Source organism: Oncorhynchus gorbuscha, linkage group LG19 (assembly GCF_021184085.1).
Source record: "Oncorhynchus gorbuscha isolate QuinsamMale2020 ecotype Even-year linkage group LG19, OgorEven_v1.0, whole genome shotgun sequence".
Classification (NCBI taxonomy): domain Eukaryota; kingdom Metazoa; phylum Chordata; class Actinopteri; order Salmoniformes; family Salmonidae; genus Oncorhynchus; species Oncorhynchus gorbuscha.
This window is the reverse complement of record NC_060191.1, coordinates 42,745,841-42,765,839: the sequence shown is the minus strand read 5'-3', so window position 1 is coordinate 42,765,839 and position 19,999 is coordinate 42,745,841. Positions and strand designations below refer to the sequence as shown.

General features: G+C 45.8%; 2 protein-coding genes across 2 annotated transcripts in view; both read right to left on the bottom strand.

Annotated features, from left to right (window-relative positions):
* The window catches only part of LOC124006172 (PTB-containing, cubilin and LRP1-interacting protein-like), a 52,717-nt gene extending 45,210 nt beyond the window's left edge, over positions 1–7,507 (bottom strand). The window contains exon 1 of the mRNA XM_046316003.1: positions 7,364–7,507. Within this exon, the coding sequence (XP_046171959.1) occupies positions 7,364–7,393 (30 nt within the window). The 5' untranslated portion in view covers positions 7,394–7,507. The remainder of the gene's footprint in view (positions 1–7,363) is intronic.
* A 2,218-nt stretch (positions 7,508–9,725) lies between these two features.
* The window catches only part of LOC124004663 (delta and Notch-like epidermal growth factor-related receptor), a 78,963-nt gene continuing 68,689 nt past the window's right edge, over positions 9,726–19,999 (bottom strand). Inside the window, exons 8-13 of the mRNA XM_046313335.1 lie at positions 19,580–19,810; positions 12,872–12,994; positions 12,282–12,395; positions 11,921–12,052; positions 11,564–11,810; positions 9,726–11,092 (exon numbers count right to left, since the gene is read on the bottom strand). Coding sequence (XP_046169291.1) covers positions 10,981–11,092; positions 11,564–11,810; positions 11,921–12,052; positions 12,282–12,395; positions 12,872–12,994; positions 19,580–19,810 — 959 coding nt within the window. The 3' untranslated portion in view covers positions 9,726–10,980. The remainder of the gene's footprint in view (positions 11,093–11,563; positions 11,811–11,920; positions 12,053–12,281; positions 12,396–12,871; positions 12,995–19,579; positions 19,811–19,999) is intronic.

Here is a 19,999-nt window from a genome sequence, read left to right as displayed (position 1 = left end):
TAGCAATACGTTAGGAGATAAATATTGTGTTGGTCATTTCTCCGGTCAGATCATGTTTCATTATGAAGCTTCTACTCCCCAGTCACATGGTGTTTGCTTGCAACAACGAGAGACCGGAGCCTTGTGGGTCTCTCACCGTTATGCAGCACGCGCCAGGTGATTCCAGTATTGAATTCACAACTAAACTTTTGCCAGATAGATATAACTATTAAGTTTTTAAATTGTGCTAAATGTTCTGCAGTTGTGCATTTTACATGTACTTGTTAGCATTGCCAAGCTTCAGATCTCAGGGGCTCAGTGGGGGTTAAATATAGTGGCCCTTGTGTTCAGTACCAGTATGACCGAAAATCCCAGAATGTTACAAGGTCGATAATTTGGTATGACAATCTGGATACCGCCCAAACCTAGTCATAGAAACATACATACATACCACCTTATTCAAACACATAAACGGACTGATATACAGTACACCATTGCAAACACTAGTCTGTAACATCCACATATAGCATTCAATAGAACTGACCCCACAATGTTCTACTGGATACAAACACAAACACACACACACACACACACACACACACACACACACACAGACAGACACAGACACACAGACACACAGACAGACACACAGACACACAGACAGACACACAGACACACACACACACACACACACACTCTGAAGATGAAAGAGCAGAGTGGAGCAGACTAACAGATGTTTGAGAGCAGGGCTGGTGTGTGTTGGCGTCAGGGTGAGACAGTGGGCCATCTCAACCTGAACTCAGACTGCTATCAGACCAGCTCTCTCTCTGGCTGGCTGGCTAGACGCTCACATAAACCAACATCAGCCTTGGCCTCTCAACTCACTCTGACAAACACACACACACAACTCACTACGACACACACACACACAAACATTCTTACTCCATCTGCGGTCTTAAAAACACAGACGAAGCAGCGGAGGACAGGTAGTCAGGAAGCCACCCACACCCATCCAGTGGTTGGCTCCCAAACCACAAGTGGGACCCCTCTACCTCTCCCTCAGCATAGTACGAGCCAGCCGTATCACCCTGGTCCTGCCGGACTGTTAACGGCCTCCGCCTCTGATCCGGGACCAGTTTATGAGTAGAACCACTGCGTTTCACAAGCATCTGAGAGGGCTAAATCCAGAGAGGACCGTGGGAGGTCCTGCGCCCTGATTGGTGGCTTGGTTCTGTATGAGGTGGGCTGTCATTGCTCTGATTGGTCGGTCGACGGTGTTGTGGGAGGTGGATATTGACAGAAGCCAACCGCAGACCCCAGCTGGTGGTGGCTGTATCTCCAGCTGGCCGTAAAAACATTGTCAACTTTCTGACGCAAATGACCCCAGTTAACCCGTCCCCACATACACATTTTGAGTCATAATGCATTGTCATTTTGGAGTCACTTTTATTGTAAATAAGAATAGAATATGATTCTAAACACTTCTACATGAATGTGGATGCTACCATGATTACGGATCATCTAGAATGAATCATGAATAATGATGAGTGAGAAAGTTAGACGCGCAAATACTGTTTCACCCCCCCCCCCCCCAAAAACCTGCTAACCTCCCCTATTGTTGTAATGGTGAACATTTTGCATGTCTCGGGGATAGGATTTTTATTTTTTTTAATCACAACTTCTTCCTTCTAGCAGAACAGAGGCCTGACCAACCCAGCCTTCACCACAGCAGCCCCAGAAGACAGACCTAACGGTGCTTCTGACCATGAGTGACCTCAAACAGGCCAGGAGGCTGAACACATTTCTGCAGTGTCAGGATAGGACGTTTTGTCTGCTCAGCCAGTTTCCCATATCAAAGAAATGGGAATGTAGTCCATGTAGAAAATGTCAACTATGAAAGCACTGGGTGCTGAGTAAGAGAAACATATATAAATTGGGAGATGGTTGTGAGGGAAGTGTGTGTGTGTGTGTGTGTGTGTGTGTGTGTGTGTGTGTGTGTGTGTGTGTGTGTGTGTGTGTGTGTGTGTGTGTGTGTGTGTGTGTGTGTGTGTGTGTGTGTGTGTGTGTGTGTGTAGAGACCGGGACGGCAAACATTGTGAAACGTGTTAGGTGAGGAATGGGAGGATGGGGGAAGAGTAGAAGAGGAAGTAGACCATGCTGCATGATACATCCTTTGTTGCAAATTAAAAGTCTAACATTGGATACAAATATGTCTCAACATTTTAAGCTGTTGGTACCACGCAGGCCATTTTGTAGACACAGACACGATGTCATGTTGTTAATGTTTTCATCATCCCTCTCTCCGTCTGACACATATAGTAGATTCTTAATACCAGCCTGAAAATGTGTCTGCTCTAACATTGGCTCATATCTCTTCTTCCTGCTCTGACATGAGATGAGAAAATGCAGCAAGACACTGGACGTTACCATGGCAACAGAAGAGAGAAGGAAGAAACGAAAGGAGGATACCATGGTAACGATGAGAAAAACAGCCAAATACAACATTATTGGATGTATAGGATACATGACGCAACTCAACTAGAACAGGATTGTTCCAGAACAGGAATAAAGGACAACAACATAGTCAAAGGGATTAGAGTGACTGATCAGTGCAGCAGCAAGCGATCAAGCATCACCATGGCAACAGTACAGTGGCAAGTAGCTGAGAGAACCAAAAATGGCCGTCACTAACTAGGCCTCCTTTTTACCAGAATCGTCCTTCTTACTGTGTCTCTTCATATCATTCAGATAAAGAACTAAACGATAACTAAGCATCATTAGAGGCACAGTTAACTGCCATTCCGCCTGGTATTCCATCCATGGGAGTCACATGACATGGGAAATTAGTGTGCAGGCAGCTAAGCAGCGAGCTGGAACAGCCCCATTACCATATGATAAATGGCTCTCCCTCAGAACCATACGTCATTTCAGCACTTTCCCCCAGGGACGTGATTGATCACAGGGCCGTGGTATGGAGAGCTGAGGCACACCAATCGGGGATCAGTAGGCTGGGACAGGCTCCGTCAGTCAACCCAGCGTATGGAGTATGGAGATCAGCACCAGAACACATGAAGGCCAGGCTGTTAGTACCTCTAGGCTGCAATGAACAGATCAGGGAAGGCCAGACAATCTGAGAAACCAACCTGAGCCTCCAAAAATAGTTTTGAGAATTGCTTGAATGGGCACTTTTGTCACATTAACGCCGGCATTGTGACCAAAGGTTTAAGAGGCTTAGCACTTCAGAGGCCCCTATGAGGATGAAATCATGTTTTTAACAGTCTGTACATTAATGTAGGCAAACATAATTGTGCAGAAGTATGGAGGTTATGTATATTAGGTCCTTATGTATATCAGAACCTGTGATGGGAATAAATTGGTCCTTTCTGGTCTGGTGGCTGGTGTAAGGTGTAATTACTCAATTACAATGTGATAAACATTCACCTCTTAAAGTGGTAGTATTTCAAGGCGTGGAGTTGTAAAATATGTAGATAGTATCACTTAAAACTATTCACCCAAGTTTACTACGAGATTCAATCTTCTTGATGCCAGGGCAAGCACTGTGAGGGGGATTGTGCAAGTTAATTTGGCAAAGTAGTCCACGCAACATCTGGATAGCATTAGAGGAGACGTGAAGCCAGTCTCAGTGAACGGCTCGGCCCCTAAAGATCAAAATACGTGCCATTAAACCATTTTTTCACCACTTCCAAACAGGTCAGAGAATCCGTGGTAATTACTTGAATTGCAGTAATTAATGACACCGCGGTTTGCTCTGTGGGACTAGACTACTACAAAGGCAGGGTTCCCCAACTGACGGCCTGCAGGCTGAATATTATAATATTTGGCCCCCCAAGTTCTGACCCCCCCCCCAAAAAAGTTGTATTTTTTATAATCTTTTATTTTTATTGTTTGACATATAAGACGGTAAAAACGCCAGCAAGTCAGGTCCAAGTGACTTTAATTTGGGAAATCTGTTCCAAAGTATTCCCACGCATAATAGACCAATACAGCGCATTCAGAAAGTATTCAGGCCCCTTCACTTTTTCCACAATCTGTTACGTTACAGCCTTATTCTAAAATGGAAACTGAAATACAAAAAAACTGAAATATCACATTTACATAAGTATTTAGACCCTTTACTCAGTACTTTGTTGAAACCCCTCAAGTCCAACTCTGGCTGGGCCACTCAAGAACATTCAGAGACTTGTCCCGAAGCCACTCCTGCATTGTCTTGGCTGTGCTTAGGGTTGTTGTCCTGTTGGAAGGTGAACCTTCATCCCAGTCTGAGGTCCTGAGCACTCTGGAGCAGGTTTTCATCAAGGATCTCTCTGTACTTTGCTCTGTTCATCTTTCCCTCGATCCTGACTAGTCTCCCAGTCCCTGCCGCTGAAAAACATCCCCATAGCATGATGCTGCCACCAACACCACGCTTCACCGTAGGAATGCTATTGGCAAGGTGATGACTGTTGCCAGGTTTACTCCAACCGTAATGCTCTGAATTCAGGCCAAAGAGTTGAATCTTGGTTTCATCAGACCAGAGAATCTTGTTTCTCATGGTCTGAGTGTCCTTTAGGTGCCTTTTTGGCAAACATCAAGCGAGCTGTCATGTGCCTTTTACTGAGGAGTGGCTTTGTCTGGCCACTCTACCATAAAGGCCTGATTGGTGGAGTGCTGCAGAGATGGTTGTCCTTCTGAAAGGTTCTCCCATCTTCACAGAGAAACTCTGGTGCTCTGCCAGAGAGACCATCGGGTTCTTGGTCACTTCTCTAACCAAGGCCCTTCTCCCTTGATTGCTCAGTTTGGCCAGGCGGCCAGCTCTAGGAAGAGTCTTGGTGGTTCCAAACTTCTTCCATTTAAGAATGATGGAGGCCAATATGTTCTTGGAGACCTTAATGCTGCAGAAATATTTTGGTACCCTTCCCCAGATCTGTGCCTCGACACAATCCTGTCTCGGAGCTATACGGACAATTCCTTCACCCACTTGGCTTGGTTTTTGCTCTGACATGCACTGTCAACTGTGGGACCTTATAAGAGCAGACCTTGAAAATTCTAGCCCCTTGGCTGCTGCCATAGAAGTGCCCATCCAAGAAGGCTAAAGGTCATTGGCCACAGATAAAATGACGTCAAATCCCTTTATATGTACAGTAGCTTTGATTGGACTGATCATGTCAACATCATACTTTCACAATCTTAGCTAGCAGTCATCATCGTGAATCAAATCGACAATCTACTGGAAAATACTTTTTAATTCTTGTCATATGAAGAGAAATTATAGATAAATCGTATCGGTGCTCATTGGCAATTGGACATAAACATTACACAACAAGTTGGAAATCGCATATTCAACGAGTGGTTTGGAAGGAATCACTGACAGTGGCTGTGTGGCCCCACATCTGGGATTAAGGTGCTCTTTTCCAAATTTAAAATGAGAGAATGTCAACATTGGCTGTGCTATCAATGAACCATGATTTGTGCCGCAGTCAAAACAACTGTTAACTCGGAGGACCGCCGCACCACCTTTCTATTCAAGTTAATCAAATGTATTTATAAAGCCCTTCTTACGTCATCTGATGTCACAAAGTGCTGTACAGAAACCCAGCCTGAAAACCCAAACAGCAAGCAATGCAGGTGTAGAAGCAAGATTAGCCGAGCACAACAATGTGAGTCCAAAAATGTATTGTATGCAGCTTCATAAATTATGTAATATGCCAGGGAGATATGTATACTGTAGCTAAGAAAGTAATACTAAGTGTATGTTGTGGAGTAAAATGTTAGTAGCCCATGTGCCTCACCCTAATAATTTGGTATATTTACCCCTATTAATTTTGCCTACTGTTCTGACTGTTTTACTGTAGCCTATAACCTGTTTTAGAGAAATGTAATCGTCAAATATTGTAGGAGCTTTCATTGTCTGCTTATATGCCCCCTTTATTCATCCTACGGTTCTGACTTGGTGTACAGGGAGAGCACTGTTAGAACAGCCCATGTTCTGAATTCTGTCGCTGTACATTTCAAAAGTTATATTGACTAACGTCCGTCCATCCTAGCTCGGTTCGGGTATTAATCAAAACTACGGATTGCCTCTTATCCGCTTGTTGTCCCCTTATGCCATAGTTTGTACATCTCAATTGTCATTAGAAACCACATTTGCTTAAGCAAGTCAACCATATCAGCTATGTTTTTTTAAAGGCAGTAAATGAGGCTGAACGAACTGTTTCACTGCCAGACAAGATTCCACTGATAGCCAGGTGTAGCAGTTGGACTAGCTTTATGTAGGCACCATTTGTCACCGTTAAAGTGCAATTAATGTATTGTTTAGTGTTGTGTTGTGTGGTGGCTTTGCTGGCATGCATTCCACTTTTAGTTTTTTTTTGCCCCACCAATATTTACATGCTAAAATATATTTGTGTACATTCAATTTTTATAAACGGTTGTCGCTTTGCCATTATGAGGTATTGTGTATAAATTGACGAGTCGCTCCAGAGTGGCGCAGCGGTCTAAGGCACTGTATCTCAGTGCTAGAGGAGTCACTACAGACCCTGGTTTCGATTCTAGGCTGTATCACAACCGGCCGTGATTGGGAGTCCCATAGTACAAACTATGGCATATTATTAAATCCATTGTAGAATAAGGCTGTAACGTAAAAACTGTCTGAAAGTCTGAATAATTTCCGAATGTGATCCTATACAAATGTAAGCCAGTTTTGAAATTATGTTTTAATCAAATATGTTATCTGTTTGGGCTTCTATCGGTCAATTTGAGGTCTACAAATATTTTGTAATTACGTTCTGGCCCCCTGACCCTCCGCTCAAGGCCAGCGGCTGAATCTAGTTGATGATCCCTACTATAAGGTGATCCATGGCCTCTGCAACATTACTCAAACAAACAAAAAACAGATTAACAGAAATGGGGTCCAGAAAGTAGATGTTACACAATATAGCACATTCTCAGAATGGTTTATCATGATGAAAAAGGGAAGGCCATAATTAAAGCTGAGTTCCAGTAGTCTGATAAACCTATAGTTTACACTGTAACCTAGCAGGCTTGCGTAACGTGTATGAACGCGATACAACGTAGCCTAGAACTAGTTGGGTAATGGGGCTACTCGGGGGAGGAGGCAACACGAACGAGAGAGGGTTTGAATTCAGAGAAAAGAGCGTACCATCGCCCAGGCGGCCACCTGCGTAATAAAACAATCACTTCTGCAATGATAGGACTGAAACACACAACACATCCGAAGAAGACTGTTTTGCATCTGAGCAACAAAAAAAACACAGAGATCAGGCTAATATGCACGATGGGTTTTCATACCGTTAAACATCTGACAGACAGACAGACATTAATATCCCTAAAAATGCGCTGGTCTGGAATACTAATCAATCCATACCTGCAATCGCTCTGTCGCTGGCTGCCACATTTTAGTATAATCAAAGGTTTTCGTCTCTACTGAAGCTGGTTATTCTCTGTGTAGTCCAGCTCACATCTGCTCGTTCTCGGTGCCTGCTTCTCCTCTTCTGCAATCTGGAGAAACAGACAGTGAATTCCAATGAAGCGTGATGAAGCTCCGCCTGCGAGCAGTTCCGAGACTGGTCTGCAGGGGGCGGTAGCGACAGCAGCAAGTAACGAAAGGACGAGCCCTATTGCAAGCCAGAGAACACAGAGAACAGAAACAAACTATCCTACTGGAATTTCGCTAAATAATTCAATTGACTGCACATTAAAGGCTCACATAAAAAATATCGCTAGTATTTCAAGCATTTTTGGTCAGTGTTACTCCACAGCTTGGTTTACTAATTGCTGTGTTCTGTTATGGTTTGCCCAAACGGTCATGGTTTTGATGGTTGATGGCGCACTTCTACATTCCAGCCTTCTGGCTCCAGTGAAATGGCTCCATCAGATCTAGCCATGACTCAGTTTATAGGAGCTATGCCCACCAATGGATCCCTACGGAGGCCAAACAGTGCCCATGACCCTGGAGGTCATGGAAAGGGGAAAGGGGGTAGAGGTCAACGAAAGTCCCCCACTCAGACTGCAGTGTAAGGTGAAACTCATCAATAACCACTGGTTCCTCTCATCTCCACTCAGTGTGTGTGTGTGTGTGTGTGTGTGTGTGTGTGTGTGTGTGTGTGTGTGTGTGTGTGTGTGTGTGTGTGTGTGTGTGTGTGTGTGTGTGTGTGTGTGTGTGTGTGTGTGTGTGCGTGTGTGCGTGTGTGCGTGTGTGTGTGCGTGTGTGCGTGCGTGTGGCCCTGGGTGCATTTGTGTGTGTGTGGCCCTGGGTGCATTTGTGTGTGTGTGTGTCCGTGTGTGTGTTTTTAGGTGCGGCGAGTGTCGAGACAACACCACAGCTAGCCTGTATTTACAGATGTTTACTCTAGGAACATCTGGATCAAGCAGGAAGTGACCAAGGCCACACAGGGCTAACAACATATGTATTTCCCACTGCTGGCATGTTGTCTGGAGAAACAAGGCATGGAGAGAGTGTCTAGTAGTGGAAACATGTTGCCCATTGTCCTATTGTAGTGGGTGTTGAGCTAATCCTGAAAACTGTCTGGCCAGTGTTGTTGAGGTCATATAGTGTCCGTTGTGTCTTTTGATAGATAACGCCAGTGCTGACAAAACCTCTGGTTTTTACCTGTTTTTTTCTTCAGTTGATAAGATTGATAAGGTTCTCAGGAGTTGTGAAATGCACAATATTGATATGATATCATTTTGAGTTGGTTTTCAAAGCACTAGTCTAAGTGAGGCGAGGTCTTAGTATTTCACTTAGCCTTGTGCTTTGTTCAAAAATAGTGCTTAGTCTTGTGCTTTGTTCAAAAATAGTGCTTAGTCTTGTGCTTTGTCCAAAAATAGTGCTTAGTCTTGTGCTTTGTCCAAAAAGAGTACTTAGTCTTGTGCTTTGTACAAAAAGAGTACTTAGTCTTGTGCTTTGTCCAAAAACAGTACTTAGCCTTGTGCTTTGTCCAAAAAGAGTACTTAGTCTTGTGCTTTGTCCAAAAAGAGTACTTAGTCTTGTGCTTTGTACAAAAAGAGTACTTAGTCTTGTGCTTTGTCCAAAAAGAGTACTTAGTCTTGTGCTTTGTCCAAAAAGAGTACTTAGCCTTGTGCTTTGTCCAAAAAGAGTACTTAGTCTTGTGCTTTGTCCAAAAATAGTACTTAGTCTTGTACTTTGTCCAAAAATAGTACTTAGTCTTGTGCTTTGGAGGTTATCCAAATCCAGTTGTCATGTCGTGATAAATCATCTTTTTGCGACTTCAGTATTATTTTCCCAGTTCAAGGGCAGATCTAATTGCTAAGATTTTGGTCACAAAACTCAAGAGATGCTGCTGGAGCTGGACTGGACATGTTCTAAGAAGATATGCAAATTCCATTCCAAGGTTAGCTGTCCATTGGACTCCAGAAGAGACACAGAAGAAAGGGAGGCCCAAGACAACATGGAGAACAATGAACAGTAGACACCAGTAGAGCTGGAGCACCGCGGGGGAAGATGGCCACAGACCGCAGGAAGTGGCGATCCTTTGTTGCTGCCCAATGCTCGAGCCGGCGTGACGGGATGAGTGCGTCAGTGAGCTGAGGTTTTACATATTAAATGCATGTTTAAATACGTGTATTACAGTGACCAAGTCTTGTCATAGTACATTTCCATTGAGTCAACAGAACCCTGTGAGTCAAATGTTTTCCTAGACATAAATAGACCTCTGGTGTCATGATAGGAACAAACACCACGGAACTCACACGAGACACCAGCTGGGTTTGTGTTCACTTCAACCTTTATTGTTACATCATTGAACATAGATAATAATCATGTGGTTCTTCTCTTTTTTAAAAGGACAATGATCCTATTTGGCTAAACATCAGTGAAGTGGAGAGCTCACTCGGTGCTCTGGGTGGGCAGAGATTACGCTAAAGAACCAATGGAATGGTCTAAAATGTTCCGCCCATCCGGCGCCCCAAAACCAATGCACCCAGGGGTTGACCCTGAGTGGAACAACACAACCACACACAGACAGAGAGAGACACCTATACCTGGGACACAGAAGCACATGTTACTTGAGCACTCACCAGCTGACCCCCACCTGTCAATCATCCACACAAGACCTGCCCTCCCCACCTGTCAGTCATCCACACAAGACCCGCCCATTGGCTACTCCGACCACTCCTGCGAAAAACACTGTCCTCATATAGGGAAACCATACAACACTGTGAATACAATTATTTATCCTTCTTTACTTGTACAGAACTTGTAAATAACATGACAACCAATGTTTGTTTTTTTTAAACACTGTTTTAAAGCTTCCCCCATAGTGGTTTTTACGTCTGTTCTACTTCTACCACACGTTGTTGCCTGAAGAAGGAGACGATTTTGGCACAAACCTGGTAAAGATACAGTAAATCAATCACAATGTACGGAGGGTTTCAAAATTATGCAGAAACCATCAAATCTACCCATGCATCAAGTAAGGCAACCTACTGCAGATTTTTTATACAGAAAGATATATATATATATATATATATATATATATATATATATATATATATATATATATATATATATATATATATATATCGTACTGCACTATGACAAGTGCACCTATTTCTACCACACCTGTAAGAACTCCTATCAGCAGCCTCTGCTGATTCTACACTTTAAACAGAGCTCATGGGTTGGTGGGGGATGTCAGGAACCGCCCCCTTTAGGACCCAATGGCATCCTGGGTAATGTAGTCACATTCTACTGGAGAGAAGTAGCATAATGCAAGGTGTGATCTTATGCTACAGTAGCTTTATGGATATTCCAACTGTAAAATAGATTTGTATTTTTCTTCCCGCAGGACTATTGTTTCGTCCACATTTATTTTTCCAATGTTTATGTAAAGAAATACTAAATGGTTTACATTGACTGAATTTGTGTGTATTGGTGCACATCCGAACATGTCCAGTCAGTTGTGTGTGTGAACAGGTGATGTGTGATACTGTGTGTGGGTGGGTGTGCTGCCTCTGTGTTTTCTACAAATCTTTTGTTTTGATCAAAGTGACCAGGGGCTTGTCGTCAGGGCTGTAGTCCTCGTAGGTGATGGGTGCGGCGTCGTACATGGCTGGCCGGGACTTCTTCCCAAATCTGAGAGAGGGGACGAAAACACATACATGGAACATCACTTCAGGTAGGACAGCTAGCTACACGCAAGGAAGTTCCTAATGTTTCAAGTGTAGAGTTGCTAGGTTGAGAATGACATACAGGTGGCAGGGGAGTGTAATGTTAGAAAGGAGATGTTGCATGTTACAAACAGAGTAATAGGAATATGGCGTTGTAAGAGAGGTATTACACATTTCCCCACAAATCTACCGGAACTGGCCTTTATCTCGTGTTTGTTCTAGTATTACATTGTTATTGATTATTGTATTCTTGGGTTTAGAGTTTGCAAGAATGGCATTTCACTGACATTAAAAACTTGAAACTTGAATGGGCCTTTATCTCCAGTAAATCTATAACAGGAGGTGTTTGTAATGGCTGAATCAAATGAATACATTAAATGTTAACTATGTTGGGGAACTTGTATTCTTAGAGTGAGCGAACATTGTGCCGTCTCACCTGGCGTGGCGGATGGAGGCGATGGCGTTGCTGAACTCGCTGTCGATGCTGCGGCAGTTGTAGAACTCCTGGTAGGCATGGCGAGATGAGCCCTGGTACTCGATGCGGCTGATGCGGCAGATGCCCACGATGAGGATGATGAGCATGAGGACGAAGGCCACGCACAGGGCACCGATGATGATGTAGAGGGAGTGACGTGGCATGTTGGTCAGGGTGTCCTCAGGGTGGGCCGTCTTCCACTGCAAGTCTGAGAGAGAGACAGACAGATTGTTATGAATAACCTAAGAAAGGCATATACATGCAATCATATATCATAATTACCTCATTCAAACAGGGGATTCTGGGTAATGTACTTACGTATCTCACAGCTGGCCCCTATCCAGCCTGGGGGGCAGTGGCAGGTGTAGGCATTTGATTGGTCGATGCAGGTTCCACCGTGATGACAGGGGTTGCTCTCACACTCGTTGACATCAACCTCACAGTCCTCCCCTGAGAGAACCGATAGCGTGGGGGGAGGGTTATGTTTAACTGGAACAGCAGGTACAGGTATATTTTCAAAGTGATCAGAGGGGGTTTGCTCCCTAGTCAGAACAGCCTACTCCCACCTGTGTCACCAAGGCCCATTATGATAGACTGGGTGACAGATGTGTATACACACACACACACACACACACACACACATACACACACACATACAGTGCAGAGTTGAAATCCTCACCCAGGTAACCAGTTGGGCAGACACAGGTGGCGTTCAGGCCCACACTATCACAGCGTCCTCCGTTCTGACAGTGAGCCTTCAGACAAGGATCCCTGTAGATCTCACAGTGTCTGCCTGCACAGGTACACACACATATGACCCATTATGACGCACTCACAGTACTCTCTATAGACCTGGGTTCAAATACCATTAAAAATATTTCAAACACTTTAAGCGTTAGCTTTAGTCTGTCTGGAGTGCCAGGGGGGCTGTGTTTGTACATTTGGGACTTTTCTATTGGTTCCATTGCAACAGACAAGCTCAATCAAGCACAGCATAAGTATCTGACATGATTACAAATAGTATTTGAATCCAGGTTTGCTCTACATATAACAGTTTACACCAACTCGGCACTCTAACTCGTAACAAAAACACATACTGTAGACAACATACAATCCCTTATATGAATACATTTGTAATACAGGTTGTAGAAACTCATTGAATTAGCATACATATTGCAGTATCAGCATCATCACACAAGCCCACCCCAGGATAACATACTTAAAACTGTCCCGTTGAGTTGTCAGTCACACATACACACACACCCCTACCTTCATACTGGGGAGTGCAGACACATTCGTAAGCGTTGATGAGGTCTCTGCAGGTAGCGTAGTTCTGGCAGGGGGCTGACAAACACTCGTTGTATTCCTCCTCACAGTACAGACCATGGTACCCTGGGAGAGAGGGAGACACACAAACACACACTGTCTTTGATCATAATATTAGATGACGGTTCAAGTAATGATTAAGTTTAGATATCACTACCAAGACGATCACAGTGATCACACTCCTCAGCACATCATATTTTTTAAGATATGTTTTTAAAGGGTGAGATAAAAGTTGTTCAATGTGCCTTTATTTCTATATAGAGATTATCACTTAGACGGAACGAGTCAATGCATTTGTTTCCCTACATGACTATGGCAAAAGCTTGTGGATGTTACATCCACAGACATCCTATTAAATCAACTCTGGATGTAATTCTATGGTTTCGTCGATACAGGCATGATTCAGCCGTGACTGTTGGTGGTCTATTAAATGCAGTACACTCCAGTTGCCACTGGGTGGCAGGTTTGCACTGGGACTGAGAACAGTGGGTCTTGTTGTTTTTCCCCATAAAAGAGAAGCAGTATGAGCCCAAGATCAGAACACAGTGATTGACAGAATCTCAGAGTTCACATAGGACATTGTGTTCTTTCTTTAGAGCTTACAAGCAGAAGCTACCGTACTGAGTATAGACATGTCTGTATGTGTAATGTGTGTGTGAGTGTGTGTCGGGCTGTGTGTGTGTGTCTGGCTGTCTGCTTGTGTGTGCATGTGTTTGTCGTTTACAATGTGAGGAAACATTTACATACAAAGTAAGCCTTGATAATTCCCAGAGGTTCTCATAAAAAGCCAGTGAAATGTCAAGTGCCTTTCCCAGACTCCCAGACCGATTTCCTCTGGCTAGTCTGACTCTCCTCTGTCTGATATGGATACAGGGAGCCTGGGATCCACTACTAGAGTATATATGAGCTCCTTCACAGCCTCCTCTCCTTGTAGAGGACACAGACACCAGCTGGCATATTGATGAACAGGAGAAAAGGTCAATTATTTCCATAAGCGAGTCTGATGTGTGTCTGTCTGTCTGTCTGTGTTTGTGTGTGTTTGTGTGTGTCTGTGTTTTGGTTGCTTGTGTGTGTGCCTTCGTGCATGTGTGTGTGTGCATGAACATACGCATGTCTATGTGTGTGTGTGGAGTCTGGGTGTGGAGAGTTAAGTGTCTGAAATGCTGGAATGCTGATTGCAAATCACCAATCACATCATTCCCATTAGATGGTGGCTGTAAGAATGGAAATGTGTGATTGGACGACATCATCTGCCCAACTTGTGTAGTCAGACAACGGTTGCAGACAGACAATGGTCTGGAAGGAAGTGGAACGCAACTGTTTCTTCACCTAATAAAAAGAGATCCTAATAAAAATGTATCGCCATGGCAACCAGATGACAGAGGAGGGGGAGAGGGAAATGAGGTGAGGAAAGAGAGACAAAGAGAGCGGGACAGAAAGCCAAAGAGAGAAAGAGATGATGAGCAATGGAGAATAACAGAGAATATGTTAGAGTGAAAGGTGAAAACAGATATTCTATTATATGTGAATATACTGTCAGGAGGACAATAGAGTGGACAGTGTGATCCCCAAAAGAACCATTTTAAGTGAAGTGATCTAAAATGGTGAAAAATTAAAAACCGGCCATTACTCATTTAGAGTGTATCTCACTAAGATTGCAAATTAAATCAAATGAAAACTGAAAGACGGAAAGATATATAAAGGGAGCTCTAGGACAGACTATGTTGATGGTTCTACTGATAGGGCCCTGCAGTCACACCCAGACCAGGGTTCAGGTACTGTTTTTAAATCTTTCCAATATTACTACCATTTGTTTTAGCCTGCCAAATGGGCAGGGTTTGCAATTTTGCAACTATCCTATTGGTTCCCTTGAACCAAGCAAGCTCAATCAAGCCCAGCTAAAGTAATTTAAATTATTTCAAATACAATTTGAACCCAGGTTTGGTTACAACGCTGAATAAGGGATAATGATTTGTCATCATTCCACACCATTAATCTGAGCATGGAGCCATAAAAACCAGTGGCATGATCAATGAGCCTGTAATGACACGTCAGTCATGCGTTACCCAGTGTGTGTCGTAATCAATGATATCACTGGGGTGGGGAATGGGTTGTGGAATGATGAGTAGTAACAATGCTAACTTATGATGTTGCACAATGCATTCGGAAAGTATTCAGACCCCTTCACTTTTTACACATTTTGTTACTTTACAGCCGTATTCTAAAATGGATTTGTCACGCCTACTCCCGCTCCTTCTCTCCAGCCCTCGATGTCGCTGGTCTACTAACCACCGGCCCTGGCAACAATCATTACTCACACCTGGTCATCATTATCTCCTTGATTACTCCCCATTTATTTAGCCCTCAGTAGACAGCAGTCACTAGATAGTATTGTTTTCTCTCACGTTCTGTACGCTTCTCATTTTCTGTTCATCAGCATTGTTTCATTATTAAACTCACCTTCTGCACCTGCTTCCTGACTCCTGGCGTATTTAGTTACAGAATACTACCTCGCAACATGGAAGCAGCAGAGGATAAAACCATCTTCCAGACGGTCAAGGAACAGGGTAATCTACTCCACCAACACCACAAACCAGCTGACGCAACTGGGTATTTTTCATGGAGGAGGACCTACGCGTTATCTACCACCTCGGCACACCCAGTGAGGCTCTCAATACCCCCTATCAGAAGGCCTCCTACCGCGGGTGGTCACAGTGAGCCAGTCCCCCAGCCTACTGAGCTCAGTCCTCCCAGGTCAGTGATGCCCTACTGTCCCTTCCGGAGAAGTATCGGCGGTACTCCGTCGAAATGCCGTGGCTTCTTACTCCAGTGCTTCCTCTATTTCACCTATCAGATGGGAGCAACCACGACCGAGAGATCCAAGGTTGCAGGGTGGGCGTTGGAGTGGGCTACAGCCATCTGGGAGAGAGGAGAGGAGGAGCTGGGTTCCGATGAGAGGTTCATGGCTCTGTTCAGAGCGGTCTTCAACCATCCTCCAGAGGGCAGAGAGGGTGCCCAGATCGCTGCGGAGTACACCTTCACCTTTCAGACTGTGGCAGCCTCCAGTGGATGGAATGAGCCGGTGCTCCACACTCTATTCTGGAGAGGACTGCGTGAAGAGGTCCAGACGGAGTTGGCTTGTCAGGGTGGCAATCTTTGGGAGCGCCGGTGCCCACCTCGCATTCGCCTCCCTCCTTTGGCTGTCCTGAGGCAGAGCCTGAACCCATGGAGGTAGGGGCCATACACCTCTCCATGGCAGAGAGGCGTCGCCGGAGACACCTGGGGCTCTGTCCCTATTGCATGCCAGGATGGGCACCAGCTTCAGTGTTGTCCAGTGCATCCGAACCCGGGGTCCACTAGAGCAGAGGGGCGGCCCCGTGATCTTCCATCTCCCAGGGTCGGCATGAGTATTTCATCATCATAATTTTCCGCCAAACCCTTTCTGGTTCCCATTTCACTGACTGGCTGTCCCTCAAGTGTTGTCTCTACAGCTCTAGTGGACTCTGGTGCCGCAGGGAACTTCATCAACCAGGCCCTTGCCTCCTCCCGGACCATAACTTTGTACCTGCTCTCATCTCCTTTTCCGGTTCAAGCCCTGGATATGTGACCATTGGGACACAATTACGCACATCACAGCACCACTCACTCTCACCGTGGGACCCATGTGCCAGGAAAGCCTTCCTCATCATCACCCCATCCGTACACAAAGTCATCCTCGGCCTCCCATGACTCCAACGTCATAACCCCACCATATCCTGGTCGAGGATAAGAATCACTACCTGGGGCCTCCCAGGTGGGGCAGTGGTTAAGGGCGCTGTACTGCAGTGCCAGCTGTGCCACCAGAGACTCTGGGTTCGCCCCCAGGGTCTGTCGTAACCGGTCGCGACCGGGAGGTCTGTGGGGCGACGCACAATTGGCCTAGCGTCGTCCGGGTTAGGGAGAGTTTGGCCGGATATCCTTGTCTCATCACACACCAGCGACTCCTGTGGTGTGCCAGGCGCAGTGCACACTAACCAAGGTTGAGGTGCATGGTGTTTCCTCCGACACATTGGTGCGGCTGGCTTAAGGGTTGGATGCGCATTGTGTTAAGAAGCAGTGCGGCTTGGTTGGGTTGTGTATCGGAGGACACAAGACTTTCAACCTTCGTCTCTCCCGAGCCCGTACGGGAGTTGTAGCGATGAGACAAGATAGTAACTACTAACAATTGGATACCATGAAATTGGGGAGAAAAAGGGGTAAAAAATTCAACAACAAATAAAGAATCACTGCCTGGGAACCAGGATGCCAGGGGACATGCAATCCCGTACCCTGTGGTTCCACGTCGGTGGAGGGTCCTGTGAGTGCCCTCCAGCCCATCAATCTGTTCTCCCGTATAGTTAGCCCCGTGTTTTAGGACGTAGATGTGGACATCCGCCAGGCTCTGGAGAGGGAACCCGCTCTGGCTACCTTCCCTCCAGAACACATCTACGTCCCCACGGGGGTAAGAGAATCGGCTGTTGACCTGGGCACACATCCCTTGCCACTGGACACCCAGGTATCATCCGCACCATCCAATTCCTTTCCGACAAGTATTGGCGCAGGATGTCGCCCAATATGTCAACTCTTGCTCTGTATGTGGCCAATCCAAATCTCCCCGGGACGCTCCAGCAGGGAAACTAATTCCCCTTGTCTCAGCGGCCTTGGTCACATCTCTCCATAGACTTCGTGACTGATCTCCCCCTTTCTGAAGGTTTTACCACTATTATGGTTGTTTTTGACAGATTCTCTAAATCCTGCCATTTTATCCCTCTCTCTGGTCTACCTACCACTCTCTGTCCGTAGACTTCGGAACTGATCTCCACCTTTCTGATGGTTTTACCACTTATTATGGTTGTTGACAGATTCTCTAAATCCTTACGTTTTATGCCTCTCTCTGGTCTGCCTAGCACTCCCCAGGTCACGGAGACACTATTCCAGCAGGTCTTTCGGCACTACGGTCTTCCGGAGGACATCGTTTCCAACCTTGGTCCCCAATTCACATTGCGGGTATGGAAAGCCTTTATGGAGAAGCTGGGGGCACGGTCAGCCTGACATCCGCGTACCGGCCTCAGTCCAATGGGCAGGTGGAGAGGATCAACCAGGAGCTGGGGAGGTTCCTAATGAGTTACTGCCAGGACTGACAGGGGGAGTAGTTCCGGTTCCTTCCCTGGGAGGAGCACGCCTCGGCACTCCTCCACCGGGCTGATTCACTTCCAGTGTGTCCTGGGATACCATCCGGCCATGCCTTCATGGACTCCGAGCCAGACCGAGGCCCCTGCAGTGGACGAGTGGTTTTGCCATCAGAAGGATCAGACGGACCGCCACTGCAGTGAGGCGGAAGTTCCATCCTGGTGATCGCTTCTGGCTCTCCACTAGGAATCTCCCGCTCCGCGTGCCCTGGCGGAAGCTTAGTCTCCAGTTTGTGGGGCACATCAAGGTCCTCCGGAGGGTCTATGAGGTAACTTATCGTCAACAACTCCCCTCCAACTACCGGATCTCTCCATCCTTTCATGTCTCCCTCACCAGGCCAGGTTCCTGGTCCCCTGGCAGATGTCGTCCCCCGAGACACCCCCTTGCCTACCCTGGACATCGAGTGGAACCCTACCTATGCCATTAGGTCCCTCCTGGATTCTCGACATCGTGGGGGTTGGTTACAATACCTGGTGGACTAGGAGGGGTACAGTCCTGAGGAGAGCTATTGGGTCCCAGGGGCAGACATCTGCTTGGAGTTTGCAAAACAAAACACCTAAAGGACACTCAGACCATGAGAAACAAGATTCTCTGGTCTTTTGAAACAAAGATTGAACTCTTTGGCCTTAATGCCAAGCATCACACCTGGAGGAATCCTGGCACCATCCCTACGGTGAATTATGGTGGTGGCAGCATCATGCTGTGGGGATGTTTTTCAGTGGCAGGGACTGGGAGACTAGTCAGGATCGAGGGAAAGATGAACAGAGAAAAGTACAGAGAGATCCTTGATGAAAACCTGCTCCAGAGTGCTCAAGATTGGGGCGAAGGTTTGCCTTCCAACAGGACAACAACCCTAAAAACATAGCCAAGACAATGCATGAGTGGCTTTGGGACAAGTCTCTGAATGTCCTTGAGTGGCCCAGCCAAAGCCCGGACTTGAACCCGATCGAACATCTCTGAAGAGACCTGAAAAATCTCCCCATCCAACCTGACAGAGCTCGAGAGGATCTGCAGAGAATAATGGGAGAAACTCACCAAATACAGGTGTGCCAAGCTTGTAGTGTCACATCAAAGACGACTGGAGGCTGCTAAAGGTGCTTCAACATGTGAGATTTAAAATGTAAGATGTCTGTTAAAAAAACAAAAACAATTATAAATAATAAAAACCTGTTTTTGCTTTGTCATTATGGGGTATTGTGTGTAGATTGATAGAAAACATTTTTGGGGGGAATAAGGCTGTAATATAAACAAAATGTGAAAAAAAGTGAAGGGGTCTGAATGCACTGTATATTATATGTGTTAGGTTTACTGTGATATCTGATTTATTGTGGGAGAATCAACCTGTTAGATAGTCTTAGAGCTTATCTACGGTGTGGATAATTGAAGGTTGATCAGATAGAGAATAACCCCCATTTAAACAGGCACTGTTATTTAATGGCTCACCTGGGACACACAGACATCTGTAGCTGGTGCCCACACTGCGGCAGATCCCATGGGCACAGGGGTTGAGGGCACAGAAGTCCACCAGCTGGGCACAGGTTGGGCCGGTGAAGCCGGCAGCACAGCTGCAGCCAAAGTCCAGGCCGGGACCCTGGGGGAAGCAGCTCCCGTTGTTGTGGCAGGGGCTGGAGGCACATGGGTCCACCCTCTGTTCACACATACTGCCCTGATACCCTGAGAAAGATGAAGGGAGTACAAGAGAGTGAGAGAGAGAGGAGAGAAAAAGAGAGAGAGTGAGACAGAGAAAGACAAAGACAAAAGATAGGGCGAGAGAATGACAGCACAAAAAGAGAGGATGAAGGAAGGAAAATGAAAGCCCGAGACCGAGAGAGAGAGAGAGAGAGAGAGAGAGAGAGAGAGAGA